Here is a 25,872-nt window from a genome sequence, read left to right on the forward strand (position 1 = left end):
TTGTATTGTTTTTTAGATTTCTTTAAGTTGGTTTTCAAGTTTCTCTGGTATATCCTTGAGTAGCTTAATAATCAACCGTCTGAATTCTTTTTCTGGCAATTCAGAGATTTCGTCTTGGTTTGGATCCATTGCTAGGGAGCTAGTGTGATCTTTTGGGAGTGTTATAGAACCCTGTTTTGTCATATTACCAGAATTACTTTTCTGGTTTCTTCTCATTTGGGTAGACTATTTCGGTGGAAAGATCTAGAACTCAAGGCCTGCTGTTCAGATTCTTTTGTGCCATGGGGTCATCCCTTGATGTGGGACACTCCCACTTTCCCTTGGGATGGAGCTTCCTGAGAGCTGGACTGCAGTGATTGTTATTGTTCTTCTGGGCCTATCCACTCAGCGGGTCCACCAGGCTCTAGGCTGATGCTGGAGAATGTCTGCAAGAGTCTCATGATGTGATTCATCTTCAGGTCTCCAAGCCATGGATACCAGCACCTGCTCTGGTGGAGGAGGCAGGGAGTGAAATAGACTGTGAGAGTCCTTGGTTGTAGATATGCTTAGTGTGCTGGCTTTCTTGAATGCTGGTTATGCCAGCAGTGAAGTTGTCACGTGGACAGACTCAGGACCTCTGGTTAGCCAGGATGTTGCAGACAGTGGAATTAGCTGTTTTCTCCTTCCTGGGAACAGGGTTATTCTGTAATGAGTTGCTATAATGGCCTGAGTTGGTTGGCCTCTAGCCAGGAGGTGGTGGTTTCAAGAGAACACCAGCTGTGGTAGTAGAAGGGGGCTATAAGCTTGTCTTAAGTTGGCCAGGATAAGTATTCAGGTTTCTTAGATGATGGGTGAGGCCATAAAGCTCCCAAGAATTTATGTCTTTTGTAATCAGTTATTAGGGTGGGTAGAGAAATACCATGGTGGCATTGGGCAGGGATAGGTGGGTCTAGGCTCAGACTCTCCTTGGGTAGGGCTTGCCACTGCCATTGTGCAGGATGAGGGGGTGGTTCTCAGGCCAATGGGGTTACGTTCCAGAAGGGATTATGGCTGCCTCTGCTGTGTCATCTAGTTCACCAGGGAAGTGGGAGATAGCTGGTAGTGAGAGGCCTCCCCAGCTCCCATGTAGTTGGTGAGGCTGGTCTCACTCCTGTGTGCCCCACTCAGCCCTTGCCCCAGGCTGTAAACTTCCCCACTAAGAAAGTAAGCACAAGTTTCAGGCCTTACCCCTCCACGTCTGCCCACATCATTGGTGGCAGCTCCTGCACTCATATCTGCAGCAGTTCCCATTCACCCACTGGATTCTGCTCAATAAAATTCATGCCTAGTAAAAATTATTACAAATTTCAGTTGGAAGCTTCTTTCACCCTGTTTAAGCCCTCCCTAATTCTGCTGTCTGCCTTCCCTGAGGGCTCCTGTGAGATGTAGTCAGGGATGGCTTTCCTGGGCTTGAGCTGGAGACTGGGAATGCCTATAAGGCTCTTCCCACTGTTGCTTCTACTTTTGTATTTTCTGTGCCTCCCTAAATGTTTCAGCTCTAGGTAGGGTTAAATCCTTCTTCTGTGATCTGGATTTTCAGATTCTCCAGTGGGGATGTGTGTTCAGAGGTAAGTTTTCCCCCTTTCACACATTGAGAACTCACAATTTTTTGCCTGTCTTGCAGAATTTGCAGTGGTGTGCTGCTTCTTTCAAAGGATTTGTAAATTCTTTTGGCTTGCCTGGCATGTTCCTGTGGTGGTCCTTGGAGCAAAAGTCCATGGTGAGTCTCCACACTATTCTGTCTGTCCAAGTGGGAGCTGCATGTTAGCCCTGTCTCCTATCCACCATCTTCCTCCAGATCTACTTGTTTTTTTTTAGTGACTAATAAACACCTTTGTGGTGATTAAAAAAAAATGAGATTTATTAATTTATAAATGGATGATGTGTTTATCTTCACTTACCTGAGTTAACAGATTAGACAAAGATTTGCAAAATGGTCATTGATGTATTACATTTTTAGTTATTACTTTTTCTGACAATTTTTTTTTGTTTTTTTTTTGAGATGAGTCTTTTTCTGTCGCCCAGGCTGGAGTGCAGTGGCACGATCTTGGCTTACCATAACCTCTGCCTCCCAGGCTCAAGTGATCTTCCCACCTCAGCCTCCTGAGTAGCTTGGACTACAGCTGTGTGCCACCAAGCCTGGCTTTTTTTTTTTTTTTTTTTTGTAGAGACAGGATTTTGCCATGTTTTCCAGGCTGGTCTCAAACTCCTGGGCTCAAGTGATCTGCCCACTTCAGCCTCCCCAAGTGCTGGGTTTATAGGTATGAGCCACCGTGGATGGCCTCTGACACTTGTTTTTAACTGACCTTTTCCTTTTGGTTGTGCCTTTGAATCCTGTTCTCTCTCTCTCCCCTTAACACTTACAGGCTCCATCTGGTGGTCAATGGTCCTCTCTGTCCTGTGGCTGTTTTGAGATGTTACTCCAATTAACTTTTTCTAATCTTTGGATTCTTCTGTTTAACTAGCTGTGCTGGTTTCACAGTCCTTGGGGACAAATTACAAAAGGCTCTTCATAACCCTTATTTACATGACTTCCTAGTGTCACTGTAAAGCCCCCACTGCCGAGCCTCGCCCAGGTGTCTATGTACTTTCAGGCCCTGCACACCCCCCGACACACTCTCCACCCTCTAATTCAGCATGTGTTCTTCTTCTCTCCAGCAGGGATACTGGAAAGTTCCTTTTCTTTCCCCTTCCTCTCCAAAGCCCTCCCAACTTCAAATGCTGCAATAGGTGTTGCTACTCTGTACTGCCCGAGCACCCTATCCCCACCTCTTCATTGCACTGCACTGTGATTCTCTACTCATACTTTCAAATCCAGCACTGCCCAGTAAGCTTCAAGGGGATCATGTCTTATTCACCCCTGTAACCACAGGGTCTGCCACAGAGATAGCAGGTGCTCAGTAAGTATCTGTGGCATGAATAATAGTGAAAGAGCAAATGAATGAAACAGGGAGAGTGGAAAGGGGAGAGGTGTTATTTGTTTTTAATTACAGCTTTATTCAGATGTAATTTACCCTTGCAAAGTATATAACTCAGTGGTTTTCATTATCACTTATTTTTGGATCATCCAATTTTAAAGATAACCTTAATTATTGAATTGAAAATTTACAAAAACTTGGTTTATTCTGAAAGACTTTATTAAAAGCTTTTCTATTATAAGAACACAAAATATTTTAAGCCAGTAACAACATTTAAATTAAAAAGATATAAACATGTCAAAGGAATGAAACCTAGATGTTTTATTATGTGTGAATTATGAGCGCTTACCTGGCCTTGTGTATAACGTATAAACCTTCACCTGTTGCATGTCATTCAGTCACAGCAGCAACATTCCTTGTGTCCATGTGGGTGTTTCTATGTGTGACTGTGAATATCTGTATGTAAATGGCTTGTCTCTTGGGTGCATTTGTGGGGGTGGGTATCCACTGCTATTATCATTGCTTTCTTTTTCAGAAAGTGTTTCCAATCTTTGCTTCATTTTACTCAACAGAAATGAGGAGGTTGGTTTATATTTCATGTCTTTTCTCTTTCAGATACAGCTGGTCATGCCACAGATAGTAAAGAAGAATAAACCTGTGAAAAATAAAGGATGTATTTAGAATGGCACGTTCTGCTGAAAATCAAACTGACAGACACTAGGGCAGGCCCTGAGTTAAGGTGGATACAAAGGAACCCAAGGCATGCCTCTCCCAGCACCAGACTTCTGAACAGGCTGGGAGAGTGAGGCATAAACACATGAAATTTTAATACCAGACAGACATAGATAAGTATAAAACATGAGATAATAAAAAACAGGGTAATGGCTTTCAAGTGATTCAAGATATGTGACCTTATTTTCCTAACTATAAATTATAATTGATTGTCAGACAAGCAGATGCACTTATGAAAAGTAGAAACAAAAGATCTGACCCTGGGGCAATGTCAGAAGTTCTTGGGCATGTGACTGCTGTAGGTGTTAAGCTGAGCACTAGGAGGTCAACGGAAAAAGTAAGCACTGCAAACTGGAGTTTTTGGAAAGTCTTCACTTATTCCATGGAGAGGCAAAGCTGACCGTATCTGGTTAGGTGGAGACAAGGGCCCTGCAGGACCTAAGGAGAGCATAAGGCAAGTTTGGAGAAGAGAGGACCTGTGGTGGATGTGGAACTTAAGTAGGAACATGCCTGGGGAGAAGAATTAGGATGATGACATTACGGAGGGCCACACTAATGCTCAGAGAAAACTAAAGACATTCTTCAGAAAGACACAAGAAACTCCTATGTCAGCAATCAGAAATTATGGAAAAATTGAGAAGGCCCCCAGGAATGGTGCTCCATGAAGACTTATATGGCAGCAGTATGGGTTGCAGGCTGGTTTGGAGGTGTTAGAACCTTTAGGCAGGAGAGGGTGAGGTGTGGGTGAAAAGAGATGAGGAGCATTTCAAGAGAAATGTTATCAGAAAAGGACTCTGCTTCAACAGGAGAGTGCAGGTGACACCGAATTCCACATCAGACCCGTGGACACTTGAGGTAATGGCAGGACCGTCCTGGTAGGAGGCAGGGGACCTGGCAGAGAGGGGAAGCTGGAGGTATGAGGCCTGGAAGGAAAGTACACAGTTATGTGCACAGTGAAGGGAAGGAAGAGGGCTGAGGACAGAATCCTGGCACAGGCAAAGAAGTCAGTGAAGAAAGATCTAATGGGAAGGGACTGGGTGGCCTGTTTCAGCAGGAGCCAAAAGCCAGAGGTTTCTGGAGCAGAGCTAAGGGAGGAGGAGGACTCAGAAAACAAGGAGGAATTGGCTTCCTTGTGTATTTTTTTGTTTTTGAGACAGGATCTTGTTCTGTCACCCAGGCTGGAGTGCAGTGGCACAATCACAGCTCACTGCAGCCTTAACTTTATGGGCTCAAGCAATCATCCTACCTCAGCTTCCTGAGTAGTTGGGAGTACAGGTGTATGCCACCATGCCCAGCTATTGTTTTTTTTTTTTTTTTCCTGTAAAGATGGGGTCTCACTATGTTGTCCAGGCTGGTCTTGATCTCCTGGGCTCAAGCCATCTTCCTGACTCGGCCTCCCAAAGTGCTGGGATTACAGAAATGAGCCACTGTGCCCTGCTCTCCTTGTGAATTTTAGGAGCATAGGTTCAAGAGACTCTGGGTGAAAGTATGTTTTACAAAGAGGAAAGGCAGTGAAGAAACAGGGGAAGCAGGCTTACATCAACTGTTCTGGAATGAAGAGCTGTGCATGTACATAGGCAGAGGGGAGAGAGCTGCTATACAGGAGAGAGGATCAATGAAGCAGCGATATGTCTGAAGACCCAAAAAGGAGGATTAGCTGGGCATGAAGAGAGATTGAGGCAACAGGAATGGAGGATGGCATGTTAGGAGAGGCAGAGAAGCTTTACAGCCGCTACTTGCAAGGAGGATGTAACAGCGAGGAGGGAGAGACCAAAGCGCAGCCTCAACTCTCCCTGACGGGGGTCTGTGTCCCTCTGCTCCAGTGTTTTCCTCACTCTCTGGCCCAGCCTTCCGGGATCCTGCCTAAGGTCCTGCTTCCTAACACAGAGGCTGCCATCCACAGTCTGGCTGTGACTGGAGGGAGGGGAACACCCACAGGTCAGAAACAGCCCCAGAGAGGAAGCTGAGCACAACATGAGATAGGAAGGAGAGAAGGAGGAAAGAATGAGGAAGACCGAAGAGGAACTGCCGTGAAGAGGGAAGCTTAAGGAACTGGTGAAGGTCTCAATTCTCAGCAAAGTCAGAGCACACAAAGGGGACGACCAGAACAGAACAATCAAGGTATGGCCCTCTGATGGGAGGGTCACTGGAGGTGACTATGAAGGCACAGGAGCAGCATGACATCTTCTGAGGTTCTGTGCACTGGCAGAGGTGGCTGCTCAGGAAACACTGCGAGGCTCTCTAGGAGACAGGTGGCAAGACTCACCCAAACAGCCTTAGCAAAGCACGTATGATGGAAGGCAAAAGGCTTATGGATGTCAAGGTACTAACAGAGAAGAGCACAACACAGCCTATAGGTTCCAGGTGTGGTTAAAAAAGAGGCAAGGCAGGTCAGAAGTAGCGAAAGTGAGAGGTCAAGAGACTAAGAGGTGAGAAAGGCAGCAAAAACCTGGCATGGGGGAAGGGAGGGTGGAGAATGGTTGGGAAGGGTAGGAGACAGTTTTAGAGTCTGCAATCCTAGTAGAATGGGTGGGAGTGGAGGTGTTAGAAAAATTGTGAGGATAGGACCCTAGAAGCAACAAAAACATGGATGTTGATGTCCCAGAGGGTGACAAAAGGAACTAAAGTGAAGACCCCTGGGGGCCATGTAGTAAAGTCCTTGAGGAAGATGAGGGTGACCTAGAGGCAGTTAGACGCTAGAGAATGGGTTATGTAAGGGCACCGACTTCTTTTACAATGACATCTGTCTTATTTGAGAAGGCTACATGTCTGAATGCATGACCACTACATGCTTTCAGTACCTCTTCAGAAGTCCTGAGATTTAAAGATGGCATAATCACTTCCAACATCCCATTCCATACTCTGGAAGAAGTAGACCATGATGCTTTCCAGCAGTAAGCCACTCAACACGGCCAAGAAGGAGAGCTTACGGTTGATGTTTAGGGTCACTGGAAAGGAGAAGGCAGCCAATAAGTTCAGAATTAATGAAACGATATTGACATGTAAATTTTGGGGTAGTATGAATTGTTTTGTAAAGCTGTTTTTGGAAAAATCAATGTTTGTTCTTATTAATCTATGCTGTTACCTTCTCCCACTTTTCCATCTACACGTTTTTAGAGAACCAAAGCCTCTACTTACAACAAAACACTGAGCCCCTTCTCCTCATATCAAGCGGCAGATTCCCGTGAATATCAAAGGAGAAAACAAAAAATTCTAAGGCTATAAGAGAATAATGACAACAACAACAAAATGATACTTTCAGTGTCACAGTTTGCAAGATGACAAGCATTCTGATAAAAAGTATCAGGTAATAAGTTCATTTAAAATAGGACTTCGGCCAGGCACAGCGGCTCATGCCTGTTCCCAGCACTTTGGGATGCCAAGGTGGACAGACTGCTCGAGCCCAGGAGTTCAAGACCAGGCTGGCAACATGTCGAAACCCTGTCTCTACAAAAATTTAGCAGGGTGTGGTGGCATATACCTGTGGCCAGCTTTTCAGGAGGCTGAGTTGGGAGGATCACTTGACCTCAGGAAGTAGAGGCTGTAGTGAGCTCTGATCATATCACTGCACTCTAGCCTGGGTGACCAAGTGACACCCTATCTCAAAAAAAATAAATAAAATAAAAATAAATAAAATAGCACTATGTACAATATATGGGAAAAATGAAGACACACAGGGCTGCTCTTCCTGGTATAGTAGAAATTGTCCTGGATTGAGAGGCAGATACTCAGCATTCTCTCCTGACTTGATAACTGCCCAGCCATGTAACTTCGGACAAGCCACTTAGCCCTCAGAGCCCCAGGAGCTCATTCATAAAATCAAATAATGGCAGTTCTACTAACCTCACAGGACAGAGATGATGCATATGAGACCATTTTGAAAACTATAAAGTACTATATAGTTAAATGTAACAAACACTGAGTACCTGCTATGTATAAGGTGCTATAGAAGTGTTAGGTATTATTACTATGCGATGAAGAATTCCAGTGTTCAACAGGTTATATAAAAACTGCACCCCAGAAACAAGGCTTTAAGCTTTTTATGGGTTGAAAACTGAGAAGGCAGAATAAACACATAAACATACCTCTAATTGCCTGAAAATTTGATGTAAGAACAAATACTTTAATGAGTTTGAGGCACACAGATGTGTAGTCATGTTCCCAAATGACAGCTGGAATCAGCAAGAGTTTTCCATAGCTAGATAATAATAATGCTTTCAGCAGCAAAATGAAGTTGGGCTTTTTTTTCGCCGTCATGGGCCGTTCTACCCACAGGAAGGTAAAAATGCCAATAAAATAGGCAGTTTGTTCTAAAGAAGAAATGGAAAATAAAAGTATGAATGTCCCCATCCAAAATATATCCCCTTAAAAACAAATAAACCACCATTCTAAAATACAGCTTATCAGCTGACTTCATAAGAAATACTTTCTCAAGATCACAATCTCTTTTTCTTCTTCTTTTTGTTTGTGTGTGTGTGTGTTTTTTTTAAATAAACCCCTGGCTTTTGTATTAGATCCTGCTGGTATAATTTCAGAAACATTATCCACTGAAGAAAAAGTAACTCCATTAGAATTGTAATCATCAACTTTCTGAAGTTCCTTGAAGGAAGTAAGATTCTGCTTAAACATCTTCAGTGTAAGAGATCTCCAAAGAATAAAACAGGAGAATGCAGGCTTTTCAGTCTGAAAGATGGGACCTATCCTAAGAATGGGATAACACAGGAAGACATTTTTCTCTGTGCATTCTTCCACTATTTAAGTGCCTATTATCCACATGATTTTTTAATATTGTTAACTGAGACTTCCTTTACTCATTTTAACAACATTTTAAAATGCAATTCCTTACACTTCCAAAAAGTATTCATAGGACAGAGTCGAGATTAACAGCAGCAATAGTTCCACTGTGTCCTACGGTCAGAACACAGCACAATCTGTTCAGCTTCTATTAACTAGGAATTTAACATCTCTTTTAACTGTGCTGTAATTTTTATTAGGATTGTTAGTCATCTGATTACCCAACTGTATCCATTCTGAGTGGCCAGTCCCTTATTTTATTTTTTCCCATATAAGCTATGTTATTAGCAGTTTAGGTTTCTGCAGAATCAGGTTTCTCTGGACACATGTATTATATTACAGCAGAAACAACTATCCTCTTTTTTAAACTTAATAAAGCCAAACTAAAGAGGTTCCAAATGTAGGTAATTAGGATCAATAAAAATAATTTAGGGGCTGGGCACGGTGGCTCATGCCTGTAATCCCAGCACTTTGGGAGGCCGAGGCAGGCGGATCACAAGGTCAGGAGATCTAGATCATCCTGGCTAACACGGTGAAACCCCGTCTCTACTAAAAATACAAAAAACAATTAGCTGGGCGTGGTGGCAGGCGCCTGTAGTCCCAGCTACTCGGGAGGCTGACGCAGGAGAATGGCGTGAACCCGGGAGGCGGAGCTTGCAGTGAGCCGAGATTGTGCCACTGCACTCGTCCGGGCGACAGAGCGAGACTCCGTCTCAAAAAAAAAAAAAAAAAAAAAAAAAAAAAAAAAAAAAAAAATTAGGATGGTTAACCTCCATGAAATATGATGTATTCTTCAAGGGAGACATGCTATCTCCCTTCAAAATAACTAAAAGGCTTGTCAGCTACAAGAATGTACTCAGGTAGATTGTAAAGCTTGGATTTTGGATAAAAATAACAATAATTCCTTGAATGAATAAATAGTGAATGAATAGCAAATAACAAGAACCATCTAACAATGGTGGGTTGACTCCTGTCACTGGAGACACTCAAAGCTACAGCATCTCTCAGGAGTCTAGACAGAAAGATTTCTTGCACCACACAGGCTAGACTAGATAACCTCCACATCTTTTAAATTTAGGATTTACGAGATTTATGGAACTACACCAGCCCTCAGGCTCTCATCAATCAGGTCAGTTCAGAAGGAGCTGCTACCTACCTATAGAATACTCCAGTGTGGTAAACACTGAAGGGGGTTGGGAGACTTTCCTCAGTTTCAGCACTGATATTGACCCACTGTGAGACTTCGGGAAAATGTATGCATCTATGTTTCTGCAGCTATAGATGGGGGAACCCCTAACCTACCTACCTCAGACGATGATTGTGAAAATTAAATAATTCCTGTAAAAGCAGTTTTTAAATTATAAAACGCTTTATTTATGTAAGATATTCTTTTAGTTTTTTGAGACAGAGTCTGTCTTTGTCATCCAGGCAAAAGTGCAGTGGCATGAACATGACTCACTGCAGCTTTGACCTCCTGGGCTCAAGCGATCCTCCTGTCTCTGCCCCTCAAGTAGCTAGGACTACAGGCACATGCCACCATGCCCAGCTAATTTTTGTAGTTTTTGTAGAGACAGAATATTGCCATGTTGCCCAGGCTGGTTTCCAACTTCTGAGCTCAAGTAATCCACCTGTCTTGGCCTCCCAAAGTGCTGGGATTACAGGTGTGAGGTACCACGCCCAGCCAAGATATTCTTTTGGACTATACAGTCTAATTAGGGATTAGACTAAGACACATAAAAAAGTTAAGTAATAGTAGAAAGAAACTTCTGATTAAGCATCAAAATATCTACTACAGAGTAGTTGCTATAGGAATTCCAACCCATTTAAAAACAAGCCTGGTTTTTAATAGTATATACAAAATATGGACATATAACAGTTTATCTTTAGAAATTTTAAGAAGGGCCAGGAACAGTGGCTGATGCCTGCAGTCTCAGCACTTTGGGAGGCCCATATGGGAGGACTGTTTGAGCCCAGGAGTTCAAGACCAACCTGGACAACAGAGTAAGATACTGCCTTTACATAAATTTTTTTTTTTTTAAATTAGCCAGGCACAGTAGTATGTACCTGTGGTCCCAGCTACTCAGGAGACGGAGGCAGGGGGATCCCTTGAGCCCAGGAGCTCCAGGCTGCAGTGAGCTATGACTGTGCCACTGCACCCTAGCCTCGGTGACAGAGCAAGACCTTCACTCTTAAAAAAATAAAAATTGAAAAAAATTTTTAAGAGGCTTTGCTTTAAGGTTTAAAATCATATTAGGTTCTAGTTCTTGGGCTAGATGATGTGCTCAAGGATGTTTTCAGTAGTATTATGTTTCATAAGATAAAAAGGTTAACATATTCTTTTGTATATTTCAAATATTTTAAATTGTTGCAAAGTCCAAATTGTATACAAAATTATTGATAGACTGGACATCATGGCGGTTAAGCTGTCATAAGCCTTAGTAATTACATAATAATGGAGGCGGAGATTTTTCTATGTATTTTCCATGGATATATCTCTAGTACCTAAAGTAGTAACTGGCACCTAATAAGTATTTAAAAATATTTCTTAAGGGAATGAATAATAATGAATAGTGAATGAATAATCACCGAGTGTAACTGATGGTGACTTGCTCAAGTTAAGAGTGCGTGGATGAATGTATGCAATCATTCATTCAATCAGCTGAGCAAATATTTATTAAGCACCTGGGCCAGGCACCTAAGTGCTTGAGCTACAACCGTGACTAACACAAAGAGCCCTGACCTCATTCAGTTGATATGTTAGTGGGGAAAGGCACTAACAAAAGATAATAACTTCTGCGATATGTTAAATAGTAAGTACCACAAGAAAAACAAAGTAGAGCCGGAACAGGAGATCAGGAGTGTCAGAGGCACACTTCATTTAGAAAGTGTCATTTTAGCCAACTCTTGAGGGGTATGCAGGAGTCAGACATCTGGGCATCAGGGGGACAGGCATTCCAGGCACAGGAAGAGCCACTTCAAAGGCCTTAAGGTGGAAGCTCATCCAGTGTTTCTGAAGCAAGTTAACTAGATGGGGAGGGTCAGAGTAGACATGGGAGATGACAGCTGTGGATAAAATGAGAGAAGCAGTGGGAGGGGCAGATTCCAGTACAAGGCCCGCTGTAAAGACTTCAGCTTGCACTCTGAGTGAAACGGGGAGCTACTGTGTTCTAGCACAACAGTGACATGATCTGATTTGGTTGAAAAGGACTACTCTGTGTTGCGTGCAAATACACAGTTGGAGAACTGGGCTAGCAAACAAGGAGGCTACTGTAGTCATGCAGGTGAAGGATGAGAGTGGCCTGCAACAGGGTGGCAGCCGTGGAGGGAATGGAGGGTAGCAGTAGTATAATAGTAGAAGTGTGGCTGGGCGCAGTGGCTCATGCCTGTAATCCCAGCACTTTGGGAGGCAGAGGCGGGCGGATCACGAGGTCAGAAGTTCGAGACCAGCCTGACCAACATGGTGAAGCCGTCTCTACTAAAAATACAAAAATTAGCTAGGCATGGTGGCGCGTGCCTGTAATCCCAGCTACTCGGGAGGCTAAGGCAGGAGAATTGCTTGAACCCAGGAGGCAGAGGTTGCAGTGAGTCAAGACCGCACCACTGCACTCCAGCCTGGGCGACAGAGTGAGACTCCGTCTCAAAAAAAAAAAAAAAAAAAAAAAAAAAAAAGTAGAAGTACTTTGAAGGTGGAGCCAATGGGATTTCCTGATGACCTGACTATGGGGTATCAAAGAAAGAGGCATCAGGGATGACTGCAAGGTTTTCTGGTGAATGCAACCAAAAGAATGGAGTTACAACTGAGAAGGAGAAGGCTGTGGTAGAGGCAGAGAGATGAGGAGCTTAATTATGGGTATGGTGATTTATTAGACATCCAAGTGGTGATGTTGAGAAGGCAGAGGGATGCAGAGTCTGGAGGTCTGGAGAAAGGTCTAGATGGACATTTGAGAGTTCTCAGCAGACAGGTTACATGACCAAGAGAGCGAAAGCAGACAGAGAAAAAAAGAGGACAAAAGAAGACACACAGCCCAGAAATGTGATATTGGAGTGGACTGGAGACTTAGTATTACTAAAGTAAGATTTCATTATAATCAAAGAGTTGAGAAGCAGAGAAGCGTGGAACTAGCAATAAAATAGTCACAGAAATTAGCTCAACACAATTCTGACACTAGGAAAACAATAACTTATGAAGTGAAATTCTGAAAAGCACTTCCTGAACTTAAGGAATTTTGAGGAGTAGCCAAATTCCCTGCATGCACTCAGATAAGTAACAAGTAACAAAAAATACCAAACTCGGCCGGGCGCGGTGGCTCACACCTGTAATCCCAGCACTTTGGGAGGCCGAGGCGGGCGGATCACGAGGTCAGGAGATCGAGACCATACTGGCTAACACGGTGAAACCCCGTCTCTACTAAAAATACAAAAAATTAGCCGGGCGTGGTAGCAGGCGCCTGTAGTCCCAGCTTCTCGGGAGGCTGAGGCAGGAGAATGGCGTGAACCCGGGAGGCGGAGCTTGCAGTGAGCCGAGATCGCGCCACTGCACTCCAGCCTGGGCGACAGAGCGAGACTCTGTCTCAAAAAAAAAAACAAAAAAAACCAAACTCTATTAAATACACTGCATTAGTATAATGCAATTAGTACAATACACTGGGTAATATCTGGCAACTATCTCTATTAATAAAGATAGGACTTAGCTAACTTTCAGATTGGATAATCAAAACTTAAACATTAAGAATTTTATTGGCCAGGCACAGTGGCTCACACCTGTAATCCCAGCACTTTGGGAGGCTGAGGTGGGAGGACTGCTTGAGCCCAGGAGTTCAAGACCAGCCTGGGCAACACGGAAAGACCCATCTCAACAAAAAAATACAAAAATTAGCTGGAGGTGGTGCATGGTGTGGTGGTGCATACCTGTGGTTCCAGCTACCTGGGGGGGCCGAGGCAGGAGGATTGCTTGAGCCCAGGAGTTCAGGGCTGCAGTGAGCTGTGACTGTGCCACTGCACTCCAGCCTAGGCAACAGAGTGAGACCCTGTCTTAAAAAATATATACTAATAAAAATAAAAGAATTTTATCAACAATATTGTGCTTCGAAATATTTTATGAAACTTTCTAATCTGATAAGCATAACTATTTCCATATCATATATGTGGTAACAAATTTTTAAAAAGCAGGTGATTCAAACACACTCACCTCGTAGGTTAGTAGTGGTAGAGCTGAAAATTTCATCTTAAGTCCCACATTAACTAGCTCTTCTTACCAACAATTAAGACTACATGTCTTAGTTTTAACCAGATTAGTTAAGTAAGAATAGTTAACTAAGAATGGAAAGCATGGCATCTCCTTACCTAAAGCAGCAATCGCAAACATTCTATAGAAATCCCATTCCTTAGCATATCTGATTAAGTCGTCAGGGGCAGTATTCTGGTTGGAATCTTGAAGCTGCCACCACCTCAGGTATGCTTCACAAAGCAAACAAAATATGCAGAGTTTTCCATGGATCTGATAGTCAAAGACATTGCCATTCAATTAGGTAAGGAAACCCAGTTGCACTAGTATCAACAGGTACAGAGTATTTGTGGCATCCCACCTAGTCACTTTTCAAATTCAGGACTGCCCAATTAAGTGGCTAATTGTAGTCATTTTGTAATCAGTGAGTTTTAATCAGCAATGTCCATCAGAAGCACATGGGGAGATTTTTTTCAAAATTTAAATGTCTGAGCCCTGGTCCTGATTCAGAATCTTCATAGTACAACATAGACATCCATATTTTGAAACAGTTCTGGGGGGATTCTAATGTGCGCCCCTAGTTAAGAATCACTGCTTTAAATAATAGTTCACCTTTCATTATACATTTTTGATTTCTGTCCTTTATACAGAATCAAGCAAAAAACTTAAGTGATTCATGTATATGTGGGAACAGCAGTAAGAGAACAGATTTAATCTGAAGATTCCATGATATTGAATAGAAACTATTAGTTTGAACATCAGTTTTTTAAAAATATCTCCAGCTGGATGAGTATGACTCGATATGTTAAAAGAGAACAATTAAAACCTAATTCTTAAGAGTCTGAAATTTTGGCTAAAATAAAAAATACTAGGCAACAAAAATTGGCTTTTTTCTATGTATTCCTCCTTCAGGTTGAACTTTCTCCATCAATATAAAGTGAGGAAGAGCTGGGCACAGTAGCTCATGCCTGTAATCCCAATACTTTGGGAGGCTGAGGTGGGAGGATCACTTGAGGTCAGGAGTTCCAGACTAGCCTGGTCAACATGGTGAACCTCATCTCTACTAGAAATACAAAAATTAGCTGTGCGTGGTGATGCGTGCCTGTAATCCCAGCTACTTGGGAGGCTGAGGCAGTAGAATCACTTGAACCCAGGAGGTGGAGGCTGCAGTGAGCCGAGATCACACCACTGCACTTCAGCCTGGGTGACAGAGCAAGACTCCGTCTCAAAAATAAATAAATAAATAAAATAACAGGACCGCCAGTTAAATTTGAGTTTCACACACACCATGAATCCATTTTTATTGTATAAGTATGTTCCATGAAATATTTGGGACATTCTTATACTAAAAAATTAATTCATGGTATATATGAAACTCAAATTTAATTGACTGTCCTGTATGTTATCTGTCAACTCTACCCAAACTATTAAAGAGTTCACAATTCAATAAACTAAAAGTTTATTTTGAAAAATTCAACTTTATAAATCAGGACTTTGATTAAACTGAATGTTATTTACCTTACACATTCCTTTAATAGCAAAGTATAAAATGCAATAAATTATGTTTTTAAAAAACATTTTTCTTTTAATGTTTGCTTAACTCATTTAGGTATAATTCTCTCCCTACCTGGATATGTCTAATTGTATTCTGTTAAAAACCAGTGATGACTGTTTCAACTTACTAGCAGGTAATTCAGATCATGGCTTGTCAGTTTCCTGCCAGTGACCATATTCTTAAACACTCACTAAGCATTGTGCACCTTTCAAAATCAACATCTATTATTTCTAGAAACTTCCAGATATGTTGCAATAAAAGACCCACTCTCACATTAGAATTTCTTTTCCTCTTTTATAATATTCTTTACTTCTGTTTAAAATTCTTATTATTCTTTTAAAATGCAACAGCATCAAATAAAATTAAAAAATGAAATTATCACAACTTACATTTATTTGAGTATTGAAAAGAATATGTCTGTAGGCCTGAGCTTTGCACAATATAGCATTAATCAAGATGATAACAGGATCATACTCGATATATTTGTCTACAGGTTTCTGGCAGGATTTCTGAAATAATGCAAGATAATATTAGAACAAGCAAATGTTTACTTTCTGAAATCCTCAAGGATTTCAAAACAGCAGAGTCTATTTTGGACACAGATAGCAATATGGCCATATTAGCAATTATTTATATAAACTTCCATTCAGATACAAAATGTTCATCTATATAAGAAAGGGTTTCAGAAAGGACTAAATATAATCTTCTAGGCTAGGAATATTAATATTTTAACCTCATATTCAAGAAGCTAAAAATATATCTAATTTAAAGACTGAGTGTAGGCAGGAAAGTATTCCAGAAGATTTTACTTTCAATCTACAGAGACTCTATGTCCAATTCCACTTTCAATTTGTAGCAATTATTACAAAATAAATATATTTATAATGCACTTTCATTGATAAATTGTTGCCTCTTGGCTAGATGCCCCTGACTTTATGGTTCTTGGCACATGATTTGGAGAAAAGTACTCAGCAGTTACCTTGTCCCCAGAACTACTGAGAGCTGCAAGTAGGTAAAGAATGGGGCATGATCCCAATGATCCTGAGGTGGCCGGTAACAGGGGAAGCCTGGGTTTTTCTCCAGTAACATCAAGGATATGGAAAGAAAATGGTCTTTCTCTGCTAGAGTAGAGACAGACTCTACTGTCTGTAGAGTCTGGAGAGTGCTGGGCTGTGCAAGGAACTAGGCTGTGCAGCCTAGCTCTAGGTTCCAAAATCAAGGCTCCCTTGGCTCTTAGCAGTTCACATTAAATGGCTTTATTCCCCCCTGAAGGGTCACCAATTTTGAGTTCAGATTCTCTAGACACATGTGATTACAATGTTACCAAATTCCAACATCATTAGAACATAAAAAACGCAGGTGTACACAAACAAGCTCATTAGAAATGTGACCTCTAAAGCAGTACTATTCACAAAGTTGCATCAATGCTACTATTCACTTATAAAACTACGGCAGTCCTCCCGTAGCCACAGTTTTGCTTTCTGCAGTTTGTAACCCGAGGTCAACAGCATTCTGAAAATATTAAATGGAAAAATCCAGAAATAAGCATAAGTTTTAAATTGCATGCTGTCCTGCTCCACTGTCCGGGATGTGAATCATCCCTTTGTCTAGCGTGTCCACGTTGCAGATGCTCCCCGCCTGTTAGTCATCTAGTCGCTGTCCAGGTTAACAGGATTGAGGATTGCAGTACTGCAGTGCTTGTGGTTCAAGTCACCCTTCTTCGATTTAATAATAGCCCCAAAGCATGAGAGTAGTGATGCTGGCAATTTTACAGCCAAAGAGAAGCTGTAAAATGCTTTAAGTGAAAAGGTGAAAGTTCTCAACTAATAAGGAAAAAACCAATCTTATGCTGAGGTTAAGATCTACAGTAAGAATGAATCTTCTACCTGTGCAACTGTAAAGAAAAGAAATTGTGCTAGTTTTGCTGTGGCATTTCAAACTGCAAAAATTAAGGCCACAGTATGTGAGAAGTGCTAAGATGGAAAAGGCAGGGCCAGGTGCCATGGTTCACATCTGTAATACCAGCACTTTGGGAGTCCGAGGTGAGAGGATCGCTTGAAGCCAGAAGTTCGAGCCCATCCTGGGCAACAAAGCAAGACCCTGTCTCGGTCTCTCTCTTAAAAAAAAAAAAAAAAAAAAAAAAGATAGGAAAAGTATTACATTTGTGGGTGGAAGGCACGAACAGAAACGTGTTCCAACAGATGGTAATTGGGTTCCATACTATCTGTAGTTTCAGGCACTCACTGTGGGTCCTGGAACATATATCCCAAAGAGAATGGGGACTACTGGAATGGCTACAATTCAAACGCGTAACATTTGGAAACTTTGAGAAGATAAAATAGAAGAGTTGCGAGTGTAAAAACATTCTAGGCTGGCCTTTTAATTACATTAAAGTGCTGGAAGAAAAATGAAGTGCACTGAAGAATATTGACCCTGCAATTCAAATGTAATAAAACATTGGATGTGTTCCCAATTTAAATAGCTTCTCCACTTCATTTGTGTCATTACAAGAATAGGTATGTTTTCCAGTTACCGAGTGATCCAATGAAGGGAGACGTGCTGTTACCTCAAACTTAAATGTGCTTAATCAGGGCCAGGCGTGGTGGCTCATGCCTGTAATCCCAGCACTTTTGGGAGTCCGAGGCAGGTGGATCACGAGGTCAGGAAATCGAGACCATCCTGGCTAACATGGTGAAACCCCATCTCTACTAAAAAAAAAAATACAAAAAGATTAGGAGGGCGTGGTGGCAGGTGCCTGTAGTCCCAGCAACTACAGGATGAGGCAGGAGAATGGGGCGTGAACCCAGGAGGCGGAGCTTACAGTGAGCTGAGTTCACGCCACTGCACTCCAGCCTGGGCAACAGAGCAAGATTCCGTCTCAAAAAAAAAAAAAAAAAAATTCTGCTTAATCAAACTGAGGCATAAGGAGTTAATATTTTTGCAGTTCTTTACCTGAGCAGGGAGTAAGCCAGAATCTAAACAGAAGCCCCAGAATCAGAAATTCCATGTCCATGACAAACAGCTGTTTGATAGGTCTCCCTTGGCTACTCACATGGAACACATCTCCTTCCTTTCTACATGCAAGACTGGGACACCAGAGAGGCTGCTTCATGTTAAAATGGAAACCCTAAGAAGTCAGGGGTCCTCTCTCTGTCCTTTAAATATTCTCTAAAACCCGTTTTTGGACAGCATCACAAGTCTAAGGCTGGGGATCTGGACAATACTTGGAAGGAAGTAGGCAGAAACCAGCACCAGGAGACACAGCAGCTGTTATTCCTTTTGCATTCATTTGTTTGACAAATGTCTTTGGAGTGGCTATTACATGTATAACAATCGCTCTCTTTTCTTGGCCATTTGATGGACCAGGAACTTCCAAGGTGCTAGATATTCACCTTCAGCCACAGTTTCTATCCTCAAGGATCTAACAGTTTAGAAACAGAAGACAAACATGCCTCTATGATACGGTCTCATGACCACAGTCATCAGACTATGTAACATCCAACGGCTACAATGGGATAAGCACAGGGTGATATGAAATCAGAGGAGGCAGCTTCTGGTAGTATGTGATATGCTGTGCGCTTTGCCCATTTCCCTTCTTAGCATTCGGCATGTTTTATAAATGCTGAGAAGTCATTAAAGTTTGCTGGTTCCCTCTCAGTCAGTTTGAAACGCCTAACCTTGTTTTTACTCTAACTCGTTACTTTGAATTTTGTCCTGCTTGTCTCTTTAATCACCTAGCTTTGCTTCTCCTGTAAGTAAGACTCTCTCTAGCTGGGAAGGCCGGACAAACTCCAATTGACCTCTTAATTTACAAGACACTAAGGGCTCCTTACGCAACCCCCTTCCGTAAGGAGTTGGCCTGGGTAAACAGATACTCAGCATTTCAAAAGAGCCCAATTAACTGATAAGGTACTAACACCAACAATGTATGAAGTTCCCAGGATTTTTCTCAAAGAGATAACAACATAAAACCTTGAATTCGTGTCCGGCATAGACCCTATATCTAATTATAATGAAGGATTTAGAACCTTGCACCTGGTACCGTTGCTCTTCTTGTAACCATTTGTCTTTTAAGTTGTTTAGCTCTCTGTAACCATTTTGCTTCTTTTGATTCTTGCATGTTTTTACTTCTGTAGAATTACTGCATTTGAGTCCCCCTCCCCTTCCTAAACCTAGGTATAAAAGTTAATCAAGCCCCTTCCTCGGGGCTGAGAGAATTTTGAGCATTAGCTGTCTCTTTGGCCGCCGGCTTAATAAAGGACTCTTAATTCGTCTCAAAGTGTGGCGTTCTCTCTAACACCCCTGGGCACAACAAGTTTACACCTCACTTTCCTTGTTCTCCCTCTATTATTTGCTTTTCCCTTAAGTGCTGCTTGCAACTTCCTTTCCCTCTGCCTTCACCTTGAATGTGAAGAGGAAAACTACACACACACACACGCGCACACACACACACACACACACACGAAACAAATGTAGACATCCCAAAGCAGACCACTGGGAGTTGTATTTATTCAATTTAGTATATATGTTTCTTTTCTTTTCTTTCCTTTTTGAGACAAGGTCTCACTCTGTCGCCTAGGCCCGGAGTGCAGTGGCGGGATCTTGTCCCACTACAGCCTCTGCCTCCCGGGCTCAAGTGATCCTCCCACCTCAACTTCCTGAGTAGTTGGGGCTACAGGCGCGTGCCACCATGCCCAGCTGATTTTTGTAGTTTAATATAGATGGGTGGGGGGCAGGGGGTGGTCTCACCATGTTGCCCAGGCTGGTCTTGAACTACTGACCTCAAGTGATCTGTGATTTAGCCTCCCACAGTGCTGGGATTATAGGTGTGAATCATCACACCTGCCCAGATTTAGCAACTATGTTTCTTATGTTTCTTATTTTGGCAAAATTGTTTCATTTACTACTTTACAGGCAAGTATCCTGAAAAGAGAAAAATCTTCCTCTAAAGAATCCCTACAACGCAAGGACCAAGCATACTCTGGGAATTCAGGCTGCTTCCACCACCTGTCTAAACATGGATATGACTTCCTCTGTCCTGCTGTGTTCTCCAATGCCTAATGAATCAGATCTCTTTTAGAATATAAATCGGCCAAACCAATTTTTTTTCATAAATATTCCTGCTGTTTCCTTCCTGTCATCTCTAGGAGCATTCCCTTCCCTTCTTTAAGTCTTTAAGCTCCTCAAGGGTAGGGCTGTGTCTCATTCATCTTTGCATCTAGGATCCCAAGGGTGGGAGCCGAATGCTGTAGTGCTGAAGGAAATGGAAACTTAGGAGACTCTTACAGGAGTTTTGTTTTGTTAACATAATAATGAATTTGTTAAATATCTGTGCACTTAAAATAAGCCAAGCCCTATAGCAAATAAAAAGTACTTTTTTTTTTTTTTTTTTGAGACGGAGTCTCACTCTGTCATCCAGGCTGGAGTGCAGTGGCGCAATCTCAGCTTCACTGCAACCTCTGCCTCCCGGGTTCAAGCGACTCTCCTGCCTCAGCCTCCCGAGTAGCTGGGATTACAAGAGTGCGCCACCACGCCCAGCTAATTTTTGTATTTTTAGAGAGATGGGGTTTCACCGTGTTGGTCAGGCTGGTCTTGAACTCCTGACCTCGTGATCCGCCTGCCTTGGCCTCCCAAAGTACTGGGATTACAGGCATGAGCCACCGTGCTTGGCCGAAAGTACTGTATCTTTAAGCATACTTATAATAATTATAATCGTAAAGAACTGAAGCAGCAGGATTGGTTAAAAGCAAGGGACACATGATATATTAGAGGAAAGTCAGAGAAACACAGAAAGGCAAGCTGGGAGGAATGGCAGCGAAGAAACAAGCAGAGCAAAAGGAAAGGAGATTGGGATGAAAAATACACGTGGGCGATCAGGCTGAGGATCTTGCTGACTCCCAGTTTGGCAGGGAAGAGACCAAAGTATATATGAGTAACCACTTAGAAACTCTGGAGATTATGTCACAACACATGGTCTAATGTTTAAAAACTTCTTACTTTTTGTATCTCAGAGGTTGGAGGGCCTTTAAAATAATTCATTGCTTCATGGTTTAATTTTTTAGTCTGGCATCAACAAAATGATTTTCCCTGAGTCGTGCTATTATGGCCTAAAGTTTAGTATGCATTAGCATGATAGCGACAAGGCCATTACACACTCTGTCTTATTATGGAATGACTGTGGACAATAACGATTCCATAAAGTACTGTGCCACCATTCAATATTCCAAATATAACTCCAAAGTCCATCTCTTGGGAGAAAGAGTATGATGTTAGGGAACAAAGGGGAGGGGGGAAGTGAATGTTGACCTAAACAGCTATCTAATAATTATTTTGCCTTTCCATAAACAAAATAAACACCTGCTGTTTAGCAAAGGGATTTTGTTAGCTTAATGCCAACAAAAAGAGATTTTTTGTATTATTAAAGACTACTAACTAAAATGCATATACAAATACCAGCTTTTCTTCAGACCATATTCAGTTATGTGGTTATCATCTTCCAAACTGACCATTTAATTGGACCAGTCCAAAAGTTACTAAGTTTAGACCACATATAAGATCTTGTTCTCTTCCTCCTACCTGGATGGCCAAGCATATGCTAATCTAAAAACCTGGAAGTGATACATTTATTCAACAGACATTTACTGAGTGGCTACTAAATGTCAGTTGCTGTTCTGGGTGATACAGCTACATTAATGAATAAAACAGACAGAATGTCTGTCCTTGTGTAGCTTACTTTCCAGTAGGAGAAGACACACAACATTAAGTCAATTATATACAAGATTACAAGAAGATAGGTGCTATAGAGAAAGATAAAGCTGGGAAGCATATCATACTTTTCAATAGGGTAGTCAGAGTAGACTCTCTGAGATGTTTGAAGGAGGTAAGGGAATTAGTCACGCAGATACCTGATAGAAGAGTGCTCCAGGCATTGTGCAAAGGCCTTGAGGAAGGAACCTGCCTGGTTTGAGAAACACCAGGAGGCCAGCGGGACTGCCGGTAAAATAAAGAAGGGAAAGAGTAGCAGGAGACTCCATAGGGCTTTATAAGCCAGTTCAGGGATTCAGGCCTTAACTCTGAGATGGAAAATCATCAGAAAGTTTTGGTCAAAGAGATGATATGATCTAAATTACATTTTTAAAGGATCAGTCCCTGGCTACTGTGTGGAGAGAAGACTGAAGAGGTGCAAGGATGATGTAGGGAGACCAGATAGGAGTTACAACAATAGTTCAGGTAGACATCATGGTGGCTTGGATGAGGACTGTAGCAGCAGTAGTGAGAAGTAGTGGATTCTGAACATAATTTGAAGACAGAACAGGATTTGCTGAATAACTGAATACGGGATGTGAGAGGAAGAGTAGCAATAGGGATGACACCAAGGTTTCTTGGTCTTAGGAGTTAAAATGGTAAAGTTGCCATTAACTGTGATGGGTATATTTGAGCTGTCTATTGAAATCCAAGTGGAGAAGTCAAGTAGGTAGTTGGACATTTAAGTCTGGAGTTCAGGGAAGAGGTTCAGGGTAGAAATATAAATTTGGAAATTGTCAAAATTTTGACGGTATTTAAAGCCATGAGACAGAATGAGCTCTTCAAGGGAAAGCATGCAGACAGAAAGAGGCACGATGACTATGCGTTGGAATACACCATGATTAAGAGGTAAGGGAGGTGAAGCAAAAGCAGAAAGGAGATTGAAGGGTAATAGCCAGTGAAGTAAGAAGACAATAAGAAGAGCACTGAATCCTGGGAAGCGCACACAGCATTTCAAGGAGGAGGAAGTAATGAGGTAAAATGCTGCTGATCATTAACTGAGAATTGACTACTGGATTTAGCAAAGTGGAAGTGGTGATCTTAACAAGAACAGTTTCTAATGAAATGCGGGTGGGAACGTGACTAAAGCAGGTTCAAGAGAAACTAGGAAAGGAAATAGACAGTACAAACATATCTTAGAAGGTCTGCTTTCTAATTAAGAAGAAAGAGCAGAAGCTAAAGGGGGAAGTGGCAGCAAGTGTATTTTGTTGGTGGTGTTGGTTTTTTTTTTTTGATGGAATAAGTAACAGTATGCATGCTGGTGGGAATGATTCAGCAGAAGGCAGAAGAAGACAGTACAGTAAAGAAATAACAAATGCTAGTATTGGGTTTATGTTGTTGCAAACCTAGTGGAAGTTCTCTTCTGTTTTCGCAGTGGCTCATGCCTGTAACCCCAACACTTTGGGAGGCCGAGGTGGGTGGATCATTTGAGGTCAGGAGTTCGAGACCAGCCTGGTCAACATGGTGAAACCTGGTCTCTACTAAAAATACAAAAATTAGCTTGGCGTGGTGGTGTGGGCCTGTAATCCCAGCTACTCGGGAGGCTGAGGCAGGAGAATTGCTTGAACTTGGGAGGCAGAGGTTTTAGTGATCTAAGAGTGCCCCACTGCACTCCAGCCTGGGTGACAGAGGGAAACTCTATCTCAAAAAGAAAGAAAGAAAGAAAAAAAACACCGAAATAAGATTGCCAGAAATCATGAAAGGCCTATATGAGGTTAATCGTCACAAATTTGTTTTTCCCCAGCAACGTACTGCTGCATGGGTACAGGGACAAGACCAGGCAATATGTTGGATTTAACAAGGGTTGACATTTTGACAAAAGAGGGAAAGTACTTGAGAGAGGAACAGGAAATTGAGGGTGTATGCACCAGAACGTTATGTGGTTGACAGATTATACAGGTATACACTCAGTTTGTCAATTCTCTTGTATATTACTACAGACCATAATTTACTAAAGAGATTAGAAAATCACAAGATCTGAAATGGGACAAAAATGTACTGTCTATTCTGTGACAGGTTCTTTGCTAATTAATACCCCCAAAGAACCTCCAACTTTGTAGACTCTTTAAACATAAGATTATTCTCTCTGCCGTAAAATAAAGAAGGGAAAGAGTAGCAGGAGACTCCATAGAGCCTTATAAGCCAGTTCAGGGATTCGGGCCTTAACTCTGAGATGGAAAATCATCAGAAAGTTCAAGGGTATTCTACGAACACCTTGAAATGAGAATTTTTACTTCCTCACTTTTGGGTTTTGTACCACCAACGTCTAGCATAATGCTTTGTACACTGTAGACATCCAATAACGACAATTGATGAAACCTTTAAAAAGCATCGTAGGTGAATTCAACATGGGTTGTGGAGGGTAAGGATGGTACCATCTCTCTGTAAAAGGGAGAAGAGCTAGAAGGAAGTAGCTTTGGCATGAACCAAAATGTCAACCTAATTGATCTTTAAATTTCTCTGCAAAATGCCCACATCTACCTCTGTCTGTCGGTCCGGTCCGTTCGCCGGCTTAGGTCATATCACCCAAATATGCCCCAGTATGAGAAAAGCGCTGTCGGGTAGCTGAGTTCTCTATCAGTACAGATATTCATGCAAAGATCCCGGGCGGGAATGTCAACTACCGAACTAAAGACTGTATCAGAGGACCCTGCTCCTCGCGGTCCCCAAATCCCACCGCGCCATTTTCTTCTCAAGGGCACCCCACATCTGACAACTCACACAGATGGTTATCTTCAGCACACCGTGGTTATAGTCTCGGTACAACTCTTTGGCCTCCTGGTTGCATTCGATGCACCTGTACTGGCAGGAGGCCGAGGCAGCAGTAGGAGTCGCTGCCACCCCACCCACGTTCCCCTTCCCCTGCTGCAGGCCGCTCCGCCCGCCGTTGCCCATTTCCACTCAACTGCAGTCCAGAACTTCCGATTCTGTGGAGGGTAAGACGTCAGACGCCAGACCGGAAGACTTGCGCCGCGCGGGGCTTTTGGGATTCGTAGTCCCGGCACCGGCAAGGCCGCCCCGGGCTGGCCGAGCTGGGACTACCATTCCCAGCACACAATGCTTCTCCCCTTGTCCCACCCCCTTGCCACGGTCCACCTGCCCGCCGTAGGTTAGAGGCGGGGAGGCCTGAGAGCCGGGCCAGGGCTGTCGCACATGCGCCTTGAGGGAAGATGGCACCTGCCGGCTGCTGCTGCTGCTGCTGCTTCTGGGGCGGCGCTGTGGCCGCCGCGGGCGCCGCCCGGCGTGTCCTGGTGCTGCTGCTGCTGGGGGTCCTGTCCGCCGGGCTGCGGCCAGGCGCCCTGGCCACCGAGCACTACTCGCCGCTCTCCCTGCTCAAGCAGGAGCTGCAGCACCGGCAGCAGCAGGAGGCCCCGGCGGGCGGCGGCGGCTGCAGCCCGCAGTCCGGGGACTGGGGGGACCAGTACTCTGCCGAATGCGGCGGTGAGTGGGCGGCGGCGGGCGTCCGAGTCGGCCGGGGCGGCGGGGCAGCGGGGCTGGGGTCCCGGGCCGGGGTACGGGTCGCCCAGGCCTCATGCCTCCGGCTGCAGCGCGCGATCCGCGGGAGCCGGCTCAGCCAGGGGTCCTGTCGGGCAGCTTCCCGCCGCTGCCACCCACGCCGCCGCGCGCCCTCCTGCAGCCGCCTTTGGGCAGGGCGGCGAGTCGAGAAATGAGCTGACAGCATGCTCCTGGGGCCAGGGCGGCCTCTTCTGAGTTTGAAGCAACTGTTGGAAGGGTGGCGGAGGAGATGGCAGGTGGCCCGGGGCAGCCCTGTTCCCGCCGCCGGCCTCCCGAGGATGCCGAAGGGGCGAGGGAGGGGCGGGCGGACG

General features: G+C 43.3%; 2 protein-coding genes across 15 annotated transcripts in view; one reads left to right on the top strand and one right to left on the bottom strand.

Annotated features, from left to right (window-relative positions):
- Window positions 1–3,137: 3,137 nt before the first annotated feature.
- On the bottom strand, window positions 3,138–25,202 carry ARV1 (ARV1 homolog, fatty acid homeostasis modulator). 2 transcript variants are annotated; one of them, XM_016940784.3, is made up of 6 exons: window positions 24,767–25,202; window positions 15,631–15,750; window positions 13,806–13,959; window positions 7,754–7,978; window positions 6,470–6,616; window positions 3,138–3,591 (listed from the first exon to the last, which is right to left on the bottom strand). In XM_016940784.3, the coding sequence occupies exons 1-5, from the start codon at window positions 24,938–24,940 to the stop codon at window positions 6,474–6,476; spliced, it is 816 nt and encodes a 271-aa protein (XP_016796273.1). In that variant the 5' UTR covers window positions 24,941–25,202; the 3' UTR covers window positions 3,138–3,591; window positions 6,470–6,473. The 2 variants fall into 2 exon arrangements, with proteins under 2 accessions (XP_016796273.1, XP_016796278.1); XM_016940789.2 differs by lacking the exon at window positions 15,631–15,750 and having other exon boundaries at window positions 24,767–24,955.
- TTC13 (tetratricopeptide repeat domain 13) overlaps window positions 25,128–25,872 on the top strand; it is a 72,744-nt gene continuing 71,999 nt past the window's right edge. For 4 of the 13 annotated variants that reach the window (XM_009441650.5, XM_016940757.4, XM_016940774.3 and 1 more), the window contains exon 1: window positions 25,128–25,486. In XM_009441650.5, coding sequence (XP_009439925.2) covers window positions 25,216–25,486 — 271 coding nt within the window. In that variant the 5' untranslated portion in view covers window positions 25,128–25,215. The remainder of the gene's footprint in view (window positions 25,487–25,872) is intronic. The other 9 variants (XM_016940764.4, XM_054660043.2, XM_016940771.4 and 6 more) reach the window with 4 other exon arrangements.

Source organism: Pan troglodytes, chromosome 1 (assembly GCF_028858775.2).
Source record: "Pan troglodytes isolate AG18354 chromosome 1, NHGRI_mPanTro3-v2.0_pri, whole genome shotgun sequence".
Taxonomy (NCBI): Eukaryota; Metazoa; Chordata; class Mammalia; order Primates; family Hominidae; genus Pan; species Pan troglodytes.

What these genes read in the sequence shown, in the direction of transcription:
- ARV1 (XM_016940784.3), bottom strand. Translation starts at nt 24,940, where the DNA reads ATGGGCAACGGCGGGCGGAGCGGCCTGCAGCAGGGGAAGGGGAACGTG. An exon ending in TTTTCAATACTCAAATAAAT is followed by an intron (nt 13,960 to 15,630) that starts GTAAGTTGTGAT and finishes TTTGACTATCAG; the next exon opens with ATCCATGGAAAACTCTGCAT. An exon ending in AAATTTTCAGGCAATTAGAG is followed by an intron (nt 6,617 to 7,753) that starts GTATGTTTATGT and finishes TCTCCTTTCCAG; the next exon opens with TGACCCTAAACATCAACCGT.